Raw genomic sequence first — 22,306 nt, forward strand, 5'->3', positions numbered from 1 at the left:
CCATAAAAGACCACCTGAGGAGCCTGAACATACGTAAGTCAACGGGACCTGATGAGATGCATCCCAGAGTCCTGGGGGAGTTGGTTGATGTAGTTGCTAAGCCACTCTCCGTGATATTTGAAAAGTCATGGCAATCAGGTGAAGTCCCTGGAGACTGGATAAAGGGAGACATTGCACCTATTATTAAAAAGGGGGACCCTGGGAACTGCCAACCTGCCAGCCTCACCTAGGTGCGTGGGAGGGTCACAGAACAGGTCCTACTAGAAGCTGTGCTAAGGCACATGGAGGACAGGGAGGTGATCCGAGGCAGCCAGCATGGCTTCACCAAGGGCATGTCCTGCCTGACCAACCTAGTGGCCTTCTGTGATGGAGTGACTGCATCAGTGAGCAAGGGGAGAGCTATGGATGTCACCTATCTGGGCTCTGTAAGGCCTTTCACAGAGTCCCCCACAGCATCCTTCTCTCTAAATTGGAGAGATGCAGATTTGATGGATGGACTGTTCAGTGGATGAGGAATTGGTTGGATGGTCACATCCAGAGGGTGGTGGTCAATGGCTCGATGTCCTGGTGGCGACTGGTGACAAGTGGTGTCCCTCAGGGGTCTGTATTGGGACTGGTACCTTTTTAATATCTTCATTAATGATATAGACAGTGGGATCGAGTGCGCCCTCAGCAAGTTTGCAGACAACACCAAGCTGAGTGGTGTGGATGACACACCTGAGGGATGGATGCCATCCAGAGGGACCTGGACAAGCTTGAGAAGTTGGTCTATGTGAACCTCATGAGGTTGAACACGGCCAGGTGCAAGGTGCTGCACCTGGGTTGGGGCAACCCCCAGTATCAATACAGCCTGGGGGGTGGAGGGATGGAGAGCAGCCCTGCAGAGAAGGACTTGGGCTTTCTGGTGGATGAAAAGCTGGACCTGAGCCAACGATGTGCGCTCGCAGCCCAGAAAGCCAATGTTACCCTGGGCTGCATCAGAAGCAGCGTGGACAGCGGGGCGAGGGAGGGGATTCTGCCCCTCTGCGCCGCTCTGGTGAGACCCCCCTGCAGCGCCGCGTCCAGCTCTGGAGCCCCCAGCACAGGAGGGACATGGACCTGTTGGAGCGGGTCCAGAGGGGGGCACAAAAATGACCCGAGGGCTGGAGCCCCTCTCCGGTGAGGCCAGGCTGAGAGAGTTGGGGCTGTTCAGCCTGGAGAAGGGAAGGCTGCGGGGAGACCTTATTGCGGCCTTTCAGTACTTAAAGGGGGCTTATAAGAAAGGCAGGGACAGATTTGTTAGTAGTGCCTGCTGCAATAGGACAAGGGGTAGTGGTTTTAGACTAAAAGAGGGTAGATTTAGACTAGACATAAAGAAGAAGCTTTTCTACATTGAGGGTGGTGAAACACTGGCCCAGGTTGCCCAGAAAGGTGGAAGATGCCCCATCCCTGGAAACATTCAAGATGAGGCTGGACGGGGCTCTGAGCAACCTGGTGTAGTTGATGATGTCGCTGCTCATGGCGGGGGGCTGGACTAGATGACCTTTAAAGGTCCCTTCCAACCCAAACCATCCTATGATTCTCTGACTTGCGTTTATGTCTGGGTGCAGGTCCCTGGGAGTATCCATGAAAGCGCCCCGTGAAATGACCGCGCTGCTACTTGCAACATGGAGAATCCTGCATATGAAGTGCAAATCCTCTTCTGTGGGGGGAGGGATATGGGAAGTGATTGCCAAAAGTAGCAGGATGAAATGAATGTGAGTGACCTAAATTAACCTGGTATTTTCTTACCTTTTCAGCTTAATCAAATCTTCTAGTTATACATAAGGACTTCACATTAAAAGATAGTTAAGCAAGGAGACACAGGTGAAAATAAATTGCAGGAAGTTGTGATCATCTAATTTGTGGCACTGAAGACCTTGTTTTACATTCCTTAGTGCTTCTAGCTGCAAGAAATTGCAATTTCTTGTTTAAGATTTACTTCACTGCAGAAACTAATTTATCACTTTGATGTTAATTGGCCTGTCGTAAATATTAATGCTGAACTGTCCCGACACAGACGCTTTATGCATGGCCCTGTGTTTCTTGCTGGGCTGTGTATCGGTCCGTGCTCCTTTTAGGCTGCTGAAACAGGTGTTTCTACCTGTCGTTCTTCCGGTAGGTACAGGTGGGCACTGTGGCCGTGGGAAGCTTTGTCCTTACATTGGCCTTACAGAGGAGAAGGGAAAATATAAATATCTATTTCTTGGCTGCTCTTGGTCCAAAGGAGTTGGAAACATTTCTAGAAAATACCACAAATCCACTTCAAGTTTTCACTTTAAACAAGGCAAGTTTTAAAACGAGCGTGTTTATATTCCTGTTCCTAGGCAGGGTCTGTGTGCCAGGCTTCCGACGGTAGCAGGTCTGAGAGGTCAGCAGGGACTCGCGGAGGTTCGGCAGCACCCAGGCAGGTCGCGGTGCTGCAGCCCGAGCCCGGGTGGGAGGTGCGTGCCATCTTCCAGGTCTCGTGGGAGGATCCCTGCTCAGTTCTGCAAGCTAGAAGTTTATGTACCATGCTTTTCTAACAGCAGGAGCCTTGATCTGTATATACAAGTGAGAAATTAATGAAAGAAAGGGTTTATAAAACAGAGTGAAGGCTGGGGAGTGCAGTTCTGGGACACGGAACTGGCAGGCGTGGGAGCGGGAGGGGTAGGGTTACCCAACAGTCCCGGTAACACTCCTGATGGCAAGATCTTTTACAGTGTTTGGTGCCTGAGCAGCTTGTTTTAAACATGCTTAAGCATGAAATGTAGATGAACTGTAGCTATTCTCAGAGAAAGCTATAGCGGGGAACTGTAAGTAAATTATAGTACTTGGGTTTGTAGAAAGGTTACAAAATCCCTGGTTTTGCCAGTAATTCTTCATGATGCACAAAATCCTCAATAATCTTATCGCTGTTTGACACTTTCCCAGCATCTGTCACTATATAAACACAACCTATTAACGATTTTATTTTTCTGAGTCAGATAACGTTATATATCTTTAATTAAACCATTAGCACAAAATTAACAGACTAAATATACCAGTAATGCGTTGCTCATCGCTTTGTGATTTGGCATAAAGCTGGAACGTTTTGGAAGATATTTGTGTTGTGCTTGATTTTGCAGAGCAAACATTGTCTGTCTTGTTACACAAAACCCCAGCCCTATTCCCACTCTTGTCAAACAAGAATGGATGTTGGACTGGCCCCAGAGTAGTGGGGGGATTTACCGGTTGTTGGAGTAAAAAAATCAGTGCAGGAACTTGTTTTGGGTCTTTGGCTTCTGTTGGAACAGTTGAGGTGCCCTGTGCTTTTGTTTTTGATCACTTCTTCTAAATCAACATGTGCTACTTGTGTGCTTGGCAAGCTTAGCTGTGCCTTCACAAAGTACTTTTTTATTCTCTACTGCATTAAACTAATTTGGAAGTAATCAAATACAGCATATTCATAAGCAATTGTAGAACTGAAGGTATATGTAGGGCTTCTGGATGCCAGGCTGTTGTCTTGACGGACTGTCAAGCTTCTCAAGATGGCATCTGACAAAATATGTGGGATGCCTGCAGGCTTAATCCGCTTTTAGGAGAGGAGCTATTTTGCGTGTGTTGCAGGAACGTACTCATCATGTCACAGAGTTATCACCCCTCTAGTAGGGGAGGTGAGGGAAGCTGCCTGCTGAGGGATTTCCTACTCCCCTCCAGAAAATCTGCAAAGATTTGAAATAACATCCTTTAGAGATCTAAAGATTTAAAGATTTAAAACCTTTATTTGCCACCATTCTGCACATGACTGACCCATGGGGAAGTCCAGGGTGTTGATATTTCATAGAATCACAGAATGTCCTGAGTTGGAAGGGACCCCCAAGGATTGTTGAGTCCAGCTCCTCTCCCTGCACAGGACAACCCCAAAATAATTTAGCAGAGCTGATCCTGTATCATGCTGACTGTTTTCTGCTATGAGTTTCACAGGGATGAGAGCGTTGAAGAAATGAAGTGTGCACGTGGCTGAGTTCAGAAACTGAAAGTAAGGGTTTAGGACAGCAGCTTGTGTGCAAGCTGAGTTTTTAAAGTACGTGGGTGTATTACGTGACGAGGACTGTCACACAGTGGACAAGTCTGTTCATATCAGGAGGGGAAGTAGAAATGCCACGAAGGGAAGCTGTCTTACTCCATGGGGTACTTGGTGTTTGTTAGTCAGCCAGCAGTGCTCAGTGCTTGGTAGGTCTTGCCCATGCTGCAGCTCCAACAAAACTTTTAGCCACATACAAGCAAGATATATGTGAATCTAGTTTGCGTTCAGTGTCAGTGCGCTGGTCTGTTGTCTGTCTGGGTGTCTCGGGACGCGCCAGCTGTGGACTGTTTTCGCCGTTGGATGCATGCCTCTCTGGGTGGGGTGGAGCTGCGCGTTGCAGGAGGAGCTGGAGAAGCCTAGCTGTGCAGCGAGTTGTACCAGTCCTCCCACGCAGGGTGATGCCCGAGGGTGTGGACCTCTGTTGGTGCTGGCATGGGTGGGCTCCTCTTGCAAGAGCAGGCATTGTACAAGTGCTTATGAGCAGCAAATAGCTCAAAACAGTTTAAGGGATGGCATCTCATGTCTATCAGTAGAGACTGTTCTGAGGACAGTACCTTGTAGTAGGAGTAATATGAAACATGCACGGTTTGTTTATGTCTAAATATTTCCATATATGTACACATACATGTATTTCACAACCTTAAGTAGCAAAGCTGAAGAAACATTTGTCTTGCTCTGTATTTGAATGAGTTTCTTCTCCCAGCAGCTGCCCAGGAGTTCGGCTGGCTGCTAGGGACCCTGCAGCAGCAGCATCATAACCTCATCTGACAGGAGCTACAACAACTGTGCCTTGATGTACTGGGGGCGATGGTGAACAAAGATGTTTCGAAGTGGATCAGCCTGCTGTTTGTTGTAGTGTAGTCTCTGGTTTGTGGTGTGTTACGAGTGACCGGCCTACCGATCCTTGAGTTGCTTCTTGGCTTGCATCCTTCGTGTGGCAGGGGATGGACCGCAGGCATCTGTCCGCCTTTAAACAATTTTGTTTAAGAAGGCAAACACAAGCATCTGGCAACTTAGTTTATCCATGAAGAAAAGCAGATGACAAACAAGAGACATTGCGTTAGACATTGCTCTGTAGCGAGTGGCGTTTGGTACAAAATGTGAATGGCTGTTTTGGGCATAAATCTCACAAATCCTACCCTCTTCTTTGTTGTTTAGCTGCTCTTCAGGCCCTAAAGCGTAAGAAGAGGTACGAGAAGCAGCTTGCACAGATAGATGGCACGTTATCAACAATTGAATTTCAGAGGGAAGCCCTTGAGAATGCCAACACTAACACTGAAGTGCTTAAGAATATGGGTTTTGCTGCTAAAGCTATGAAAGCCGCTCATGACAACATGTAAGTTATTCCCTTCTGCATCTTCATGTAGGATCCTTAGTTTGTCATTTGTTTGATCTTCTAAATGCCGGGTATTTCATAACCAGAGGTAGAGCTGGAGTAGCAAAACCTTCTTTCAGAAGGCTATGACTTAAACTAAAGTACTGGATATACCTTCATATTGAACAAAATATGTAAGTATCAATGCTTTCTCAGTTTGACACCATGTTATATTGCACAAAGCCGCCACCTTTGTCCAACAGAAGGTTAAGGTTAGCACCTGTGTAATCTAAAGCAAACGGGAGGGTGCACCAGTTACAGATCCACCTAGTAGCAGGAAGAATTTTAAGCCTCAAGGCTTAAAGACTTAGACTTCTTTCTGCGCAGTGCAGTTTGTGTATGTAGCAATAATTAAAGGTAAACTGCATTATGGGAATGTTGTACTTACTCCAAAAGCAAATATTGTAGATGTAATGTAATAATGCTGGATCAGGGAACAGAGCAAATTATTATTAATACCAGTAATGCAGAACAAAATCTCTTCATATGAAGTCTCTGTATAAAACTGCTGTGAGCTAAGCTTTTAGGGAAAAGTAAGAAATGCATACATAATTTTGTTGAGACTGGGGCGGTAAAATTCAGACTTATGTGCAAAGTATATTTTGGGAAAGGACCTTGCAAATGTCACCAGGGTGTGGCATTTCTACAAAAACCAAGAAATACAGTCTTAAGTGTGGATTGGAAAAGTGCCTGATTATATTGAACTCTTTCTTTTACAGGGATATTGATAAAGTAGATGAATTAATGCAGGACATTGCAGAACAGCAAGAGCTGGCAGATGAGATTTCAACAGCCATCTCGAAGCCAGTAGGATTTGGGGAAGAATTTGATGAGGTATGCTTTAAATTTGCCTCTCTTTATATCATAGAATCATTTAGGTGGGAAAAGAACCTTAAGATCATTGAGTCCAACTGTTAACCTAGCACTGCCAAGTCCACCGCGAAACCATGTCCCTAAGCACCATGTCTACATGTCTTTCAAATACCTCCAGGGTTGGTAACTCTTATGAGACCTTTCTTTTAAGATTTACGTATTGCATGTGTCTGGGTGTAGTACTAGGGTATAAAATCTCTCCTAGAACTTCTTACTAGCTGTTCCTACCAGTGCACACAGCAGCTATGACCCTGACTTTATGCTGAGAATGGTCTGGATGGCCTGATCTGAGAATGTTTGGACTTAGGTTTCTTCTTCTCTTCACTGCTTCCCCACTCTCCTCACCCTCCAAGAGGTCATGTACAGGAATTCAGATGAAGAATCAGACTCCTCATCTCCTCAGTTTGCTCTGATCCTGTGCGTTTAATCTATTTTCTTTAATAATATGACCAGCTAAATCTACTTGCTCATAAATATAACTTAAAGTTTCTTCCTTTTTTTTTTTTTCCTCCTTTAAAAAACTAGGATGAACTCATGGCAGAACTAGAGGAACTAGAACAAGAAGAACTAGACAAAAACTTGCTGGAAATAAGTGGTCCCGAGACAGTGCCACTACCAAATGTGCCCTCGATATCAATACCATCAAAGCCAGGTATGTATGGACCTTTACCAGAAACATCTTGCATTGTTAAAAAGCGTGCTTATTTATCTGCCGGCTCCTCAAATCTGAGAGATCAAGCTGCAGGTAATGCAGATGTTTTGCTTGAAATTGCTTCATAAATCACAAATTACATCTAGTGTGTTTCTCCGTGGGGGCGACCTGGCCTTCATAAGAACTGCAAAAATCAATAGTTGTCACAGGAACAGTTATTATCTGTTGTAGTGCTGCCAGTTTGTCTACAGTGTGGATGATGCTCAGGGTGGAGTGGAGATGTGGAGAAAGGAAGACTTCTACCCTTTGCTGCTGGCCCAACAGGGAAGTTATCTTGACAAACATACCAAGGCTGTAAAAGGGAGTGGAGAGTGAATTAGCTCTTGGAATTAGTCCCAGGCTGGTTCAGATTCCCACACTGAGCCATGCTTCCTTCCTGCTGCTTTAGTTTTTTTGATTTGACCCCTGCTTTTCTAGCTTTTGGGAGGAACTAACCTCAGAGTCCCCTCTTTGAGGACAGCTTTACCTCCTCTGAGGTTTGCACGTACTCAGGCCAGACAGTACCAAACTTAGGGTCATCCCAGTCTTGGAGCACATCTATCTAGGAAATTTGTGTGATGCTTTTATAGGGAGAACAGGCAAGAAGTGTTCATATTTACACAGGCGGTTCAAAGCTGCTGTTAAATCTGAACCGATCACTCTTCTATGAACTAGAAGTGATACCTCATGAAATGCAGTTGAGTTGGAATACCCCTGGCATGCATTAATGGGAGATGAAGCTTTACTAGCTTATTTTGCTGAACCTGCCTTAATGTATTATGACTAAGTTGTAGACTTTGCAGCTCTGTTTCGTGTGCTTACTTAGGAAAAAAATGTCCAAAGAATGGATGAACGTAGTCCCAGTTGGTCAGTGTATCTGTAATTACCTTGCTACCTTTCCGGGCTTAAATGGACCTGGGAAGCAGCAGACGCTGCCAAACAACAAGGTCCTGCTTTGGGTGGCATGCTATGAATTTTGCTCCCTGTGCATTATAGTTCTTTTATTTTGACATAATTGATTTTGTGTTTTTCTAGTTCTGTTTTGCTGGGCAGAATTGCTGACAAGTGTTGATGAGAGGGGAGTGACTTATATCAAAATATCTTAAATCTGAGACTTTATCTAGATTCCAATCCAACAGCAGGAGAAACAGTTTAAATGAACGTGTGCGTTGCCTTTTTATTTCCTAGCTGGTTTAATGAGGTTCGTTCTCGAAATATTCTTTAAAACATACTGACTTGGACCCAATTATACTGTTTGCATTATATTAGGTAGTGTCTGTGCACTAGTAAGAGGCATTGCAGTTGTGCACGTATTTAAGTAACTGTGCTGCGTAAGACTTATGTAGACGTAGCAATTCCTGAAATAATAGAAATAATAAAAATCATGAATGTTTTTTGTAGTAAAACCTGTGAGTATAAAACTCAGTGTTTTATAGGATTTATGTTAAGCTGCTTTTGGATGGACATTAAAATTCCATTAATATATTTAAATGGTATGCTGCTTTTTACTGAAATAAAACTGCCTCCAAGACCAGCATTTGGGAGACTCTGGGATTCTGGGGTGGTGGTGGGTGGGGATTTTGTGTGGCTTGGTGTTTTGTTGTTTTTTTTTTTTTTGTCCTAAATTGTTTTTCACTTAAAATTGACTTAATACACTGGGAGTAAAAGTTTACTTCTGGTCATCCTGGGTCGGACTTTCGAAGGGACTGCTTTACCCAGCCACCCAGGCACGTGCTTAATATGCCTTTTGGAAGTAAGTGATGTGTGTTCTCCGGTAGAGCTGACTCTTGTTACCTCCTTTTTATTCACCGAATGGGAAACGATCGTGAGCTTCCCTGCTTTTCCAGTTCTCAGGCATTGTCTGAATTTTGACTTTGTCAGTCTGCATGAAATTTTTTGCTGTTGCCTGTCAGCTCAATGGATGTCAGAAGAAATTCAGGCAAAAGCCGTTTTGTGTATGGAAACCGGAAGAGCTTAATATAGAAAAATGAATTCCAAACTTGTACAAATGATAGGTCTTGGGGTTGACTCAAAGCTGACTCAGTTCTCGCTTGCGTAAATGTTTAGTTTGGAATGGCACAAACCATTTTGAGTATGAATTATTTGACTTCCCCCCGCCCCTTTTTGAAGCAAAAATACTGTCTGAGGAAATAACATCTTTTTTTTTGTATTTTCCAAAATTATTTCAGCTATTTCTGGGTTCAAACCTTTTTGCTGCGTTAATGATTTTCATCTCCAGAAACTGGACTTGTCACCTTATGGCAAAGAGCAGCATTTGCTCCCCTGGAAGGACCAAAAATGATAACAAGGCAGCACGTAGCCTGCTGCTTAACAGTCACATCCAGCCAGCTACGGGTGAGCGCGGCAGGAGGTGGGGAGAAGCACGTACCCGGTGCTAGTGAGCTCTTCAGCCCCTGGAAGAGCTTGAACTGACAGAGGAGTTAGTTGTAGAGGTCTCCAAATTCTGCACCTAGCCAGACCAAAACATGGTAGCCTCATTTGCTGCACTTTGAGGACTTAGTGGTGGAACAAGGAATTTATTTTTTATGGGGGAGAGACTGTAATACTGGAGAGGTCAGACAAATCTCTGCAAGAAGCTGCATCCCTCTGAGAGGGGCTCAGCAGCTGAAGGCCCGGGGTCTGCTGCTTGGAGGCTTAGGGCTGATGGAAACAATAGACCCTGCTGGTGCACACATCTTAACCTTCGTGCTTGTTTGCGTTCTTCTCATGTAACCTATTCCCTTTCTCCACCTAAAGTGATGATATCAGGAAGTTTAGCCCATGCTGGCTTTTTCAGACGGCACCTTTTGCATCAGTTCAAAAAGGTCTTTGTTTCCTCTACTGGCATTTGGTGCTTCATTCATTGGTTAGGCCAGTGGTACAGAGGCTTCTCTCCTGCAAAGAATTGAGACAGGGTTCTGTCACGATTCCCCCTCATTTGTTTTCTTTTCATATTTTGCAGCCAAGAAGAAAGAGGAAGAAGAGGATGATGACATGAAAGAGCTGGAAGCTTGGGCAGGAACCATGTAACCACAGCAGTAACTGGCTGGAAAAAGACTTTGATTACCTATTCTGGGCGCAAATGTGTTGTGTTGAGGAGAAACCATAAGCAAAATGTCTTTATCTTTAATTTTAACCCAAAGCAGTGGGAACTGCATTGCTGTTTTCCGCATAGTATGGTCTGCACGAAGGAAAGAAAGGGGAGCAGGGAGAATTGCCTGCAGTTTATACGGTTGAATTTCTGTAAAAAGGTATTTGCAAAATCAAACATTCAGCTTTTGGACTGTGCTACTGCCACTGCTGGATCTTCATCTTCAAAAGTCTGGGTCATATTGAATTAAAATAAGCTGAAAAAACACTCTGTAATTTTAAGTCAGTTTTAGTGTGTCTAGAAGTCTTGTAAGGCATTTAAAAAGCAGGAAAAGTGGTAAGCCACCCTCGGCTTCTTATTGTGTTTAGGTGCAAGAATGCTTTAGGTTTTTAGTTCTTTGCAAGTTATATTTATATCCCTTGACTGATGTGTGGCCAGCCTTGTGTTTGTCACTGCAACAGTGTAGTCACTATTCCCATTTTAATTGGTGATAACGATTTGCAATTGACAAATGCTATATTGGAAGTAGGGAAGGTCTAAATTTCGGTTGTACATTTTTCTACATAGCACTACAATGTTTATTGCTTTTTTGTGATAATTGATAACCCATTCAGATACATGCACACAATTATTTTAATTAAGAAACTACTATGGATTGCACTGTATTAAATATCTTGATTAATTTTCATCTGTGGCTACTCTTGTCAGTTCTTCATGACGTTTAAGTGATCTGACTATAACTTATGTGCAGTTTGGCCTTTCTACGTGAGTGGTACACACTCTTTAAGGCTAGCTGAACTTTGGTTGTGTGACTGTGGCAGAGTTGCATGAAACCACAGTCTTAGCTGAGCTAAATTGCCGGAGGGCTGCTATAGCTGTTTTCTTATTGTAATAATATTCTGGTCCACCGTGTCAGAACCTCCACGCTAAGGAGAAATCAAAGGTGAATTAATACTAGAAGCAACAGGTTTAGGGACTGAGCTGGGAGCCTTGGCTTTATATTTTTTTGTCATAGAAATGATATCTGTCGTGCACTGTGCTAACAAAATGCTGTATTTTAAAGCATTAGTGTTACAGGAGTTACGGGTGAGCTTGTCAAGTGCAAGGAGGTGTCTTAACAGAAGTGTTCAGGTGTACTGGGAGAGGAAAAAGAAATCCTATAGCACTGCTAATGCTCTTAAGGTTACTGATGTAGAAGCTCAGAAGGTAGAAGTGAGAGAGGCACCACCTGGCAACCCGGCTGTTACCTGGGTTGTGTTTTCTTTCTTGTTCATCTAGCCAATTGCTCTAACCAAAGGAAGAACCTAGTCTGCACAGCAAGAAGAAAATGCAATAATGAGTGTACATCATGATTCCTGTTTACTTTTAGCCAGACAGCTAGGACAGCTTTGTTTCTTACATCCTCTTTTTCTTGATTATTTCAATAAATGATGGAGTGGTTTCTCAGTCCTACAACTTATTAGTATGTCTGAGGACTGTTCACCTTTCTGCTTTGAATACACTGAATTACTTGATATATTGCATAATATCTGTGAATAGCTAAAATGCTTAGAGCAAAACAGTTTTCTGCCTCGCTCAGACTCATTCTGTGGGCAAAACTTACCTGTAAAGTGCACCAAGACGCAACGTAAAAGGAAGCAGCTATCAGCTGCCAGCAGGCTTTCTGCAGCTGTGCGCTCAATGCCCAGGGTTCCCCCTTCTAGGAAAGGCAGTCTAGTTCCTGCTAGGAAACTATTCTCAATTAACTTGTCCTCAACGCACGATTTGCAGCTGCATCGGTGTTTTCATGCAGAGCTTCTGTTAACGTGATAAAGGAGGCAAGCAGAGAACTGGGATCCAGGTAGTTTCAGTTTGTGATTTAACTCTTGGTTTTTTTAATAGGAAAGGTGAAAAGCACTGTCACTGCTGGGTGTGTGTGAGATACTGACACATTTAAAGCAGGTCAAAAATGTAGTCCAGGCTGATTTCATTCGTTGCTGCTTTTCCCCTATAATGCTTTCAGCCTTTTGCAGAGGGGGTGGCCGTTATCTCTGCTGTGCAGGTGGAGGCCAGGACCTGCGTCCGTACCTTGGCCCTAGGGAAGCACAGCACTTTCTCCAGTAGAGGCAGAGAGGTATTTTATATTTATACTGCTTGTTTGAGTTGGGGGAGTCAGTAAAGAGATCCCTGGGTGGTGGCTGCTCGAAGGCTCAGGATTTCACTCACAGCAAGTATCTGCTTTTCTAACTTTAGAACAGGGCGAACATGCAAAGAGCACTTGCAAAAGCTGGGCCAGAGGGCGGCTGAGGTGGCTTTGCTTTCGGCACTGCTGATTATAAACCTCAGCACTCGTACTCCCGCGGGGCTGAGAGCACTTGTGTTGTGCAGCAGGCATTCCTGGTCCTTCCCAGGAATAACAGAAATCCATACCCCTGCCCAGTACTGCTTTATATAAAATCAATCTTCAGTGTTGTCAGACCTTTACCTTTCCGGATGTATAAATGTCTTTTCCATGTACCTTTCCTGCTCTTCTCTCCAACGGATGCTCTTTCTGGGACTGTTTTAAGACATTTAACTGCAAGAATCTTCAGTGTAATGTTAAATAGGCAGGAAATAAGAGGGGCTCCATTAGCCACTGGTGGCAAATCACTCTCCAGTTGCTTAACTGATGAGTTAAGCAAGTTTGCTTGCTAGTTAATGCATGTCAGTTAATGCATGTCCTGGGAGGTGCTTTGTGGGACTTCCCTGCTGTGAGCGAGAGGAGATCTAGCTGGAGAGCTGTTGGCCTCGCACACGGGTCCTGGTGCAGTAGGAGCAAAGCAGCACGTTGTGTGTGGGCATTTGGGTATGTAGCCCACCAGGAACCATCTCGGGCTGCCGTGGGGGGCAATATGCTCACTAAAATATGTGATCTACTATTTGGTACTTGCAGCGTTTGAGGGAAAGTGACCTCTCCAGGAAAAAGTCATCGGACCTTTCTTTGCTTTGCCCGCAGGGACGTGCCGCCCATCTCCCCAGGAACGGGTGCTGTACCCTGGCTGCCTGTCCCTAACAGACCTCCTGTGGGCCAAAGGCTTTGCTGCCAGATGTGCTACCACTGCTTGTGTTCATAGGTCTGCCCTTCTTGCTTGTGGCTAACTGGCCTACGTGGTGTCAGCGAGGAGAATAGCTCCAGTGCAGAGAGAAGGAAGAGCTATTTGTCTTCTCCACCTCCGTCGACTCGAGTGTTTCACACCCTGCGTGCACAAAGCACCGCACGTCGACCAGCAAAGCTGTGCCCGGGGAAGCCCCCTGCTGTGCGCGGTGGGGTCAGATGCGGCTTCAACACCAGCCGCAGTGGCAGAAAAGGGGCTTACGGCTCTGGGGGGAGAAAGTTTGGGAGCTGGTTCCTGCAGTTGTGGCGGAGCCTGGTGCTGCCGGCGCTCGGCAGCAAGTAGAGGTCAGCAGTCGAGTGCCCGCGTGTGGCTGTAGTTCACTTTCACAGCATGGGCAAGGCTCTGAGTGCCCTTGGGGTGGCAGTTCGTGAGCATGGTTGCTTCAGGGATGGATGGAGGTGTGACTGCTCCCTACAGGCATGGAGAACCTGTATTCTCATCTCAGGGAGGTGAATATGGAAGTGGTGGGAGGCGGGAGGCCTTTTTCAAAGGGGCCAAGGTGCTGTCTCAGCCATGTTTGTCAGCGCTGTGATGGGGGTGAGCAGGAATGCTTTCCCTGTTCTCCAGGAGCTGCTCGCCCTGCACACAGAGAGGGCATGACATTTAATTTAGGAATGAGGGCTCATGGCTGTCACTTGGTGGCATGAATCAGCTGTCACGCTTGCCCTGCGGACTTCCTTTTCCCTGTCTGAAATGCTGGCTGCCACCCTGCCTCTGTCACTCTCCCCTTGCCAGGGCATCTTACCTCTGCCCATAGAGCTCCTGCATCCCCCCTCGGGACCTAGTCCTGATCTGGGGGACGGCTGACCTCATTTCACTGCCAAATAAACCGCGCTTCCCGCTCTCACAGCAACATGTTACAGCTCCCTGGCTCTTTGCCCCCACGTCATCTGATGCGAGTTACTGTCTGATTGCTTATGCCCCCGGTTTTCCCAGCTCTAAATTGACCCTTAGGCTCTGGACTTCTGTGTCTCGCTGCTGGGCTTCCGTGTAGGAGCACCCGCTGCAGGCGCTATGGATGCGTGCTGAGCTGAGCCTCTGCTAGAGCTGGGAGCCACTGCTCCCTTGCTGTCGGGGGACGTTGGGGCCATGATCGTCTGTTTTGGCGCTGAAGAACCGTTGTCCTCTGGCCCTGAAGGTCACAGCCTGGGCTAAGATGCCTGTGCTTCTCCTTTCTTCCTCCTCTTCTCTACCTCGGACCTACCCTGCCTGCATCCCCTGTTAAACCCCACCACAGAAGCCCATCAGATGCTCCTGTGATGCTGCAGCTCCTCCATCCCCAGGCACATCCCCAGTGGCACATCACCTCCTGAGGTCCTGAAGCCGCCTCCATCATCCTGTGCATCGCTGGTGCCAGGTGAGTGTTTAACAGCATGGGGCATCCGAAAAGCAGAGCGGGCTGGCGAGCCCCTCCGCTGCACCAGGGCTGCAGTGCTGCCTGCCCGCGGGGTCTGTCCCCAGGCAGCCCATCCCTCCACGGCTCCCCTCGGGTGCTGGCGCCTCGGGAAGCTCCATGGGCTTCTCTGCACCTTTGTGGGTACCCCCAGCATGTGACAGCCCGTTGGGTTACTATGGCAATGTGGCTTCATCCCCGGAGATGCCATCACCAGTTGCAACTCTCTGTAATCCCTTTGCAGATGTATATTTAAATCCCAACCCTTTCATTAAAACCAATCGGCTTATTGCAGCCCCTGAATGCAGTGTATTTATGAAATTAGCCTGCCTGTAAGAATGAGTTTCTTCTCACTCAAGAGGTGTAATACCGCTAATCGATATAATAGGTTAAACCCTTTTATTATGGCTCTGCTGAGAGGATCTGGAGTTTGACATTTGTATACTGCCCTCAACGCTCCCTTTTTCCCCTGCTAGTTATTTTTATCTTTATTTTGGTTCTTATGACAAAATTGCACTCTGCTCATCTGGAAAGCTCTTCCCCCTCTAAATCCTGCTTGTGTTTGGCTTATGCTCAGCCCTGTGGCAAATAAAAGAGCTCTCTTGACTTAATTTTCAAACATCAAGGTCCATTAAATTGAAGCGATGCTTTCCAGATCTTGTGGTTCTCAGCAGCCCATACCCGTCCCCATCCCTCCCTCCCCAGCAGGATTTTCAGACCATGTTTTAGGGCATTATTGGAGGTTTCCTGTTGTCTCGCCTGTGTTATGGGAACCCGGTGATGTCCTATGTGTCACCTCGGAGCTGTGGCCGAGAGCATCCCTTGCTGGCTGTCCCATGGGTGTGAAGGAGGGAGGGTTGGCCGGATCCAGCTGGGTGTGGGGCCAGCTAGCGCTACCCTTCTGCTGTTCCTGGGTTTCTCCTGCCCTTTGCTATTTGCTTAGCTATTCACCTGCCCTCGTGCTCCTGTTCTTGTTACCTGCTTGTGCTGATGGGGGGAGGTTCCCCATCCTCCTCCGGACCCACTCCAGGAATGCGGCGTGAGGAGGTTTTGCAGTGGCATCCGCAGAGTGGTCAGCAGGGAGGAGGGACACGACACGCAGGGCCAAATGGCTCAGCCGGCTTCACAGCTCCCATTCCCGGCCGGGGCAGCTGCTCCCAGGGACTCACCTATGGGCACAAGGGAGAAAATAGCTTGGGGGTTAAGTGGAACAGAGATTTCTAGGGCTTTTTGGGGTCCTGGGTAGGCAGCACCCCGGCTTGAGGATCCCAAATGTCCCAGGCACCGGTGGGGTTTGGAACAGGGCATCAAACACAGAGGCACAACCAAAAAGCTTGTCTTGCTGCCCTGGATTGCCCCATCCTCTCTGCTGTGTGCGCACACGCACCCCCCTTCTCCATGTCGATTCAGGCTGCTGCAGAGACCACGCAAACGCGACTGGCAAGCTCTTCGGCGGCGTGCGGGAGGGCGAGACCAGCTAACGCCGACCGTGCAATATCCTGCTTGAACACTTGGAGGCAAAACTGCATTTCTGGACAGACGCGCTGACACCTCGATGGCTGCGCGGCTGCTGCCTCCTGCCTCCCTGCTCGGGCCGGGGCTGCTGGCACAGCTGGTGAGCACAGCGGGGGCTCCTGCCAGCCCTTCCTGGCCCTTCCCTTGGGACCTGGGGGAGGCACTCACCCCAGCTGCTGGGTGCTGTCTGGGAGCAGTGCAAAGGGCGCTGCCTGCGGGCTCCGTCTCTGCGATGGGTTGCGATGTGGGCACGAAGCTGCCCGCCCTGAGCAGCGGGGTCCAGCCGCGCGGTGCTCTGCCGGTGGCTGACCTTCGCCCAGCTCCCTGCTGCTGGGGGTGGGAGGTGCTGGGGTGCTGGGGATGCTGCCGAGGGCACCCTGCCAGGGTCACCCCGGACCCAAAACCAGCAGTGGCCCATCGGCCAGGTATCTCCCTGCTCTGGAAAGCATCTCCCAGCGAGGACTGCAACCATAGACACAGAAATTATTTTGTCTCCTGAACTGCCTGAAACTTCTGTAAATTAGAGACCAATATTTTAATGCTGTGACAGTGCCACTGGCCGCCAGCTGTTAATGAAAACCATTTTTTCCCCGCCTTTAATTTTCAGCTCCCTGTTTCCCCAGGGGTGAAGCCTGACCTCTGAAAGGCTCCAGTCCCCTTTTCCAGTTGCTCGGCTGCCTTCCTGGGCACACAGCAGCCTGGCAGAACCCAGCCTCGGAGGAAGGTCTTCCTTGCCCAGTCTCTCCAGCTGGGGCCAGCGGTGCTGCTGGGATTTGGCCCTGGGGATGCTGTGGGTGCCCAGATGAGCAGCCAGCAGCAGCGGAGTTGCTCCCCAGGCTATTTTGGGGATACAGGGTGAGGGAAAGGCTTATCCAGGAGGGATTACCAGCAGAGGGCAATGCCGTGATGGATTTCCATCTCCGTGCAGTTCAGCAGGTGTTAAACCAGAGCTGGTCCAGCATGGGAAGGGGAAGGAGACGCGTGCTGGGACCACAGCCCCGCTGGCCCTTTCAGACCGCCCTGGCCCTGGCGACGTTCCCCCAGCAGGCAGGAGCCGGCAGCAGGGCGCCTTCTTGCTGGGGCAGGCGGCACGCGACTGTCCCACCAGTGGGCCGAATCCTGGATGATGCTGAGTGTTTTGACTGCTCTCAAAGGTCAAGGCTCGGGCTTTGCCGTTGGCTCATTCCCCTGCGGGCAGGGCAGAGCATTCGGGAGGCAAGAGGAGAAACACTCTTCAAACCCTCAGCAGAACAGGGAGGAACGTTGCCTTTGGCTTTGCAAGGCTGCAAGCATCCTAATAGGGTCCGTGCACCCAGTAGAGACAAGAGCATCCTTCCAGCAGGCAGCGACAATGCTGCAGCTCCCCTCCGCGTGCCGATGCTCTCCGGGGAGGTGAGGAGCGCTCGTGCTCACGCAGGTGGGATGCACGTGGGGCTGGTGGGAGCTTGGTCTCTAGTGAATGTGGTAGGGGAAGGGGAAAATGTGATTACAGGTGGCAAAACTTAGTGGGGTTACACCAAATACACGCAGTGAGGAGCACAGAAAAGCACATGCTTTTGCAAAAAAGACATTAAAAGCAGCAGCCTTTTAAATAAAAAGAGAAAAAACCCAGAGGAATCTCAGGGTGCAGAGATGGTTGCATGGTGCATTCTTGTGGCTCAGCTGACAGGCAGTAACGTGGCAGCTTGGCCACGCAGGGATGCATCAGATCCTGCAGAAAAGTTAAATCCTCTTTTTCAAGTAACCCTGCACCCACAGCTCGCTGCCTGGCCCTTGCTCTGCCTGGATCGCAGCGTCCTCTGCAGCGCCGGCGGTCCCCGTCTCTCCCACCGAGGTGTGCTGGAAAAGCAACTTGCGTTTTCCTGCTCTGGCCACCTCCAGAGGTAACAGAGGTCACACCCAGTGGCAGCAGCATCAGGTTTGGGGAGCACAAATGCCTTCCTGTATTGGGCTGGTATTATTTGGCAGCACAAGCAATGGCATCCCTGTTCAGGGCTGCAGCTCTGGGGCGCTGGGCTCCGTTCTCCTGCCCCGCAGCACGTGGGCACCCAGAGCCAGAAGGGCAGCACCTTCCCAGGGGCCGCTGATGCTTTGGTGTCCTTGCTTTGCCTTGCCCTGTTGTTTCATGAAGCAGCAGCACAGGATCATCTCTTTAGCCTCTATTAATAGAACAAGAGCTGGGAAAAATTTGTAGCCAGCTGAAGCGCTGAGCGGAGGAGGAGGAGGTGGTGTTCTGCGTCTGCAGCTAGAGAGCGATGCTGCTCCGGACACCGCAGAGGCACTTGTCATTCCCTGGCCATTCACTGCAGAAACAAGGATCAGCTCAGTGGATCAGCTCGCTATGCTTACATCTTTTATTTCACTCTCCAGGAAAGCTGCTGCTCCTAAGGCTGCCATAAGCACAGCCCTGTCCCCGAACCCAGGAGACCCTGGCTGGGTTCCTGTTCTGCGTTTTCCAAGAACCTGCTTGTTTAGCTTCCAGGGAAGAAGCTTGCCTCGTTCTTCCACAAAGGATCAGAACAAGGAGGCCAGTTTTGTCATAAATAAAATAAACCCCGTCTTCATTATTAAGGTGACACCTGCTCTGCCATCAATTATGGACAAAGAGTGTTACTGGCCCTGATGTTCAGGGCAGGAGTCAGAAGGCCACTTGCTGGTAAGCAAATAGCTGGGGTAAACTGTCCCCAGCCTTCTTCCTTGGCCGCAAAGCTCAGGGCAGGATCCCACCACCGTGCTCAGGCCCTGTGGTGCTGAATGGGCAAGCAAGATCAGCTGCAGGTGGGAGATGTCGTGACTCCTGTTTTGAACAGGGGTGTTGGAATGAACTTGGCTGATGGCCACATGGCCGCTGGTCTGAAGTCTCTGTGGTCTCGTCTGGGACCTCCCCTGACCAGGGCCAGTGGCTTTTGGGGTACTTAGCCAAGGGTGTCCACGTTCCTCCTCCTGTCCTTCCCCCATCAGCTTCATCACCTCCAAGGTGCAAGAGCCATTTGTGAAGCTCTGAGCAATGACATCCCTCCCTTGCAGAGCCATCCTCAAGCCACTGTCTGGGCCCCAGTCTGAGCAGCTCTTCTTTCCCTCCCCAGCCTGTCAGGGTACCACCCCGGGGTGATGCTGGCATCTCTGGGGTTTGGCGCAGCCTCTCCTGGCTCTTGTGCTTGCCCGTGTCGGGGCGGGTCGGGTCTCAGCTCTACCCTACCGGCAATGACATGGAGATAAAATGCAAAATGCCCTTATTTATTGCAGCAAAGACATAGTCCAAGGGTTTTGTCTCCCACACTGGCAATGGCAGTACAGTTTGTGTGCCCCTCAGGGTAGGAGGGCTATAAAGAGGCTGTGGTACAGGGCAGTCCCATGGTGCAAACTCTGGTCCATGGAATAAATCCTGGGCAGGTTTGTTACAATCCGGGTGGATCCGGCTGCGATTTGGGGATGCAGGGAGCCTCTCCCATCCCTCCTTGCACTTGTGAGCTGGAGGCTTCACGAATCTGGGCTGTGTTCTGCCCCAGCGTGCCTTACCTATCTGCCCAGCTTCCACCTCGGATGGGCTCGGGGCTGGGTTGTGTTTCTCACACTTCTAGTAAGAAAACCGTCAGCTGGCGTTCGATGACACGGGGGGGATCACGCTTGTCGGCACAAGTGCTTAAACTAGCTTAGAGGTAGGGAAACTGAGGTGCCGAGTGGCAGTGCTGCCCTGTGGGACGGGCTATGGGGAAGCACAGCCACCGTCTTTGGACTGGACCGTCTTGTGCTGTGCCTGCACCCTGACCAGCAGCGCGTCCCTCTTGTGTCCGTGGCGCTGCTGTTACTCAAGGAGCGCTCCCGGACCTGTCTTTCCTTCCCCTCTGCTGGAAGATGAGAAACTGAAAATTTGCTGTATGGTTTCCTGATGGTGTGTTGCTGTAAGTGGAGCTGTTACAGATGCAAATGAACCATTTTATGGGGTGAATGTGGACCCCAATGGCAACAGGGTGCTCTTTGTAACACTTCGCTTTGGCCGGGGCTTGTGCAGCTGTGTGCCCCAGGTGATGGGTCTGGCACGTCAGGATTGAGCTCTCGGTGGTGTTGAGATGCCGGGCCTGGAAGCGTCACTGGGACAGGAAGACTTTGCTTTGCATGGGGATGGATAAATCACCTTCTGCTGGCTTGGGTGGAGCATTGGAGGCAGTAAATGTTGTGCTGAGCATCCCCGAAAATGGGGCCCCAGCTCCTGGGAGGGAGCATCTGTGCTGCATGTCCCCGAAGACCCATTGCAGTGATGGAGCTGTTCCCTCTGGGCATCTTCAAGGTGTCCCAGCTCTGGGCCTCTTGTGCACAACAGGGGAGAAGCAGGGATTGCTGGGCTGATGGTTGTGGCTGTGCCAGGTCTTTCTGCAGCCCTGTGAGACACACATCATTTTTTCTGTCTGTTGTCCCGAACAGCTCTTCTGCTGGGTCTGAGAGACCCATGAGTGGCAACAGCGCATGTTCTTCCTTGTCCTTGCCCAGGTCTGCACCTCCCTGACTGCAGAGATGCAGAACAGGAACACTCGTAATGGCTTTCACAGGGCCCTGCTGGCGTTTTTGGGCACAGGGAGGAAGCAGAAACCTCCCAGCTCCAGGTCAGATGTGCACGCAGGCAGCGTTTCATGCCCATAACCCTGTGTGCAAGGAGAGCAGAAACATGCAGGATGTGTTTTTTTCAGCCTCAGCATTAACAGCCTGCTGCCCACAGGCACGAGCTGGGGAGCAAGCGTTAAAGCTCTGCGATGGGGCACATCCCCAGCAGAAAATGCCAACACGCGTCCCGCAGACCGGGGAGGTGCTTGTGAAAGGATGTGTGCCGTGGGGAGAGGGGGCAGAGCCATCTGCCACTGCTTTCTAATTAACGCTGGGTTTGATATGATAATTAAATCTGACTTTTGCATTAATTTTTTTGCTAATTATTTACAAAAATGTTTTGGATAACTGTCATCATGTTGTGCAAAAGCGATATCCAGCAGCCAGCTGGTGGGCACTGAGTCAGAGGGTGATGATGGGCTCATCAGTGCGCTTGGCCGTGAGGCCAAAGCTGCCAGGGAGCAGGTGGCCCCAGGTCCCCAGGGCCACCACATCAGTGGGGGCTTTTTGGGAAGCTCCACATCCAGAGGTGCTGGGATGTGGGTTGGGGCTGGCTCTGGGGGTTGGCAGCAGCTCTCCTTCACCCCAGCTGTCCTGGTGCCATGTGCTGGCATGTGCAGGGCTGGGGGAAGGAGGACCCATGGGTCTCCCCCATGGGGAAGAAGGACCCAATAGTGCCGCCCCATGGGTCACCCAAGCCTCCGGCAAGGGTGCAGGAGAGGCCCAGGGGTGCCTCCTGGGGCTGCCCCAGGCAGCGCAGGGGCTGGACGCGAGGTGGAGCACAGCAGCGTGGCTGCCACTCCGCTGGCGTCTAATGAACGACCCGCTTTTGGGCATCCGTTGATGAACACAAAGGTCTGCTCCCACTGACATTTCACAGCTCTGACCACATCTTTTGGAGCTCTGGAGACTTGTCGCTTTGTCAAGCCAAACCTGTGGCTGTGTTTGGCGTTGCCACCAGGTGCTGCGGCAGGTTGCCCGTGCAGGCGGCTCCAATGGCTGCATGGATGTCCCCGCTCACCAAGTCACGCCGTGGGGGGTCAGGGATGCTCTGCCCATAGCAGGTCCCAGCCCTGGCGAGAAAAGCAAGCCCATGGCAGCAGCCTTGTGGGCCGGGAGGAGAACAGCGCTGGAAAACAGGGTTTTCGTGTAATGTCAGCCGCCCCAGAGGAGCTGCGCTCTGGGCACTCTGGTCTTCGCAGCCCACCTTTGCCTCAAGGCAAGGCAGCACTTGCCTCGTCCTCGGGGCACGCTGGAGCAGCTGTGCCAGGCACTGCCGGAATGTCAGCTGCAAAGGAGCTTCCTGGCATTTCAAAGCACCTGCGTTTGAAAGAGCTGCAGGAACGAGAGCCGGTGTCTGCGGGGAGCCGTGGGGAGGCTGGGGAGCCAGCAGGACCAAAGGGCTGGCTGAGGCATGTGGATGGATGCTCCAGTGCAGTAGGGAGGGACCACTGGGGGCAAACAGCATGGCTGGGGTCTCTGCAAACTGCTTGGCATTACACCCAAGCTGCTTGGCACAGGTTCAGCCCCGGAACTCCCCTCTGCCACCACCAGCAGCTCTGGGGCTGG

At 49.7% G+C, this 22,306-nt stretch overlaps 1 protein-coding gene across 1 annotated transcript in view; it reads left to right on the plus strand.

Moving 5' to 3' along the window:
• The window catches only part of CHMP4B (charged multivesicular body protein 4B), a 30,052-nt gene extending 19,268 nt beyond the window's left edge, over positions 1-10,784 (plus strand). The window contains exons 2-5 of the mRNA XM_064465813.1: positions 5,225-5,402; positions 6,161-6,275; positions 6,840-6,966; positions 9,968-10,784. Coding sequence (XP_064321883.1) covers positions 5,225-5,402; positions 6,161-6,275; positions 6,840-6,966; positions 9,968-10,035 — 488 coding nt within the window. The 3' untranslated portion in view covers positions 10,036-10,784. The remainder of the gene's footprint in view (positions 1-5,224; positions 5,403-6,160; positions 6,276-6,839; positions 6,967-9,967) is intronic.
• Positions 10,785-22,306: the final 11,522 nt, after the last annotated feature.

The sequence above is a fragment of the Phalacrocorax carbo genome, chromosome 14, assembly GCF_963921805.1.
Source record: "Phalacrocorax carbo chromosome 14, bPhaCar2.1, whole genome shotgun sequence".
Taxonomy (NCBI): domain Eukaryota; kingdom Metazoa; phylum Chordata; class Aves; order Suliformes; family Phalacrocoracidae; genus Phalacrocorax; species Phalacrocorax carbo.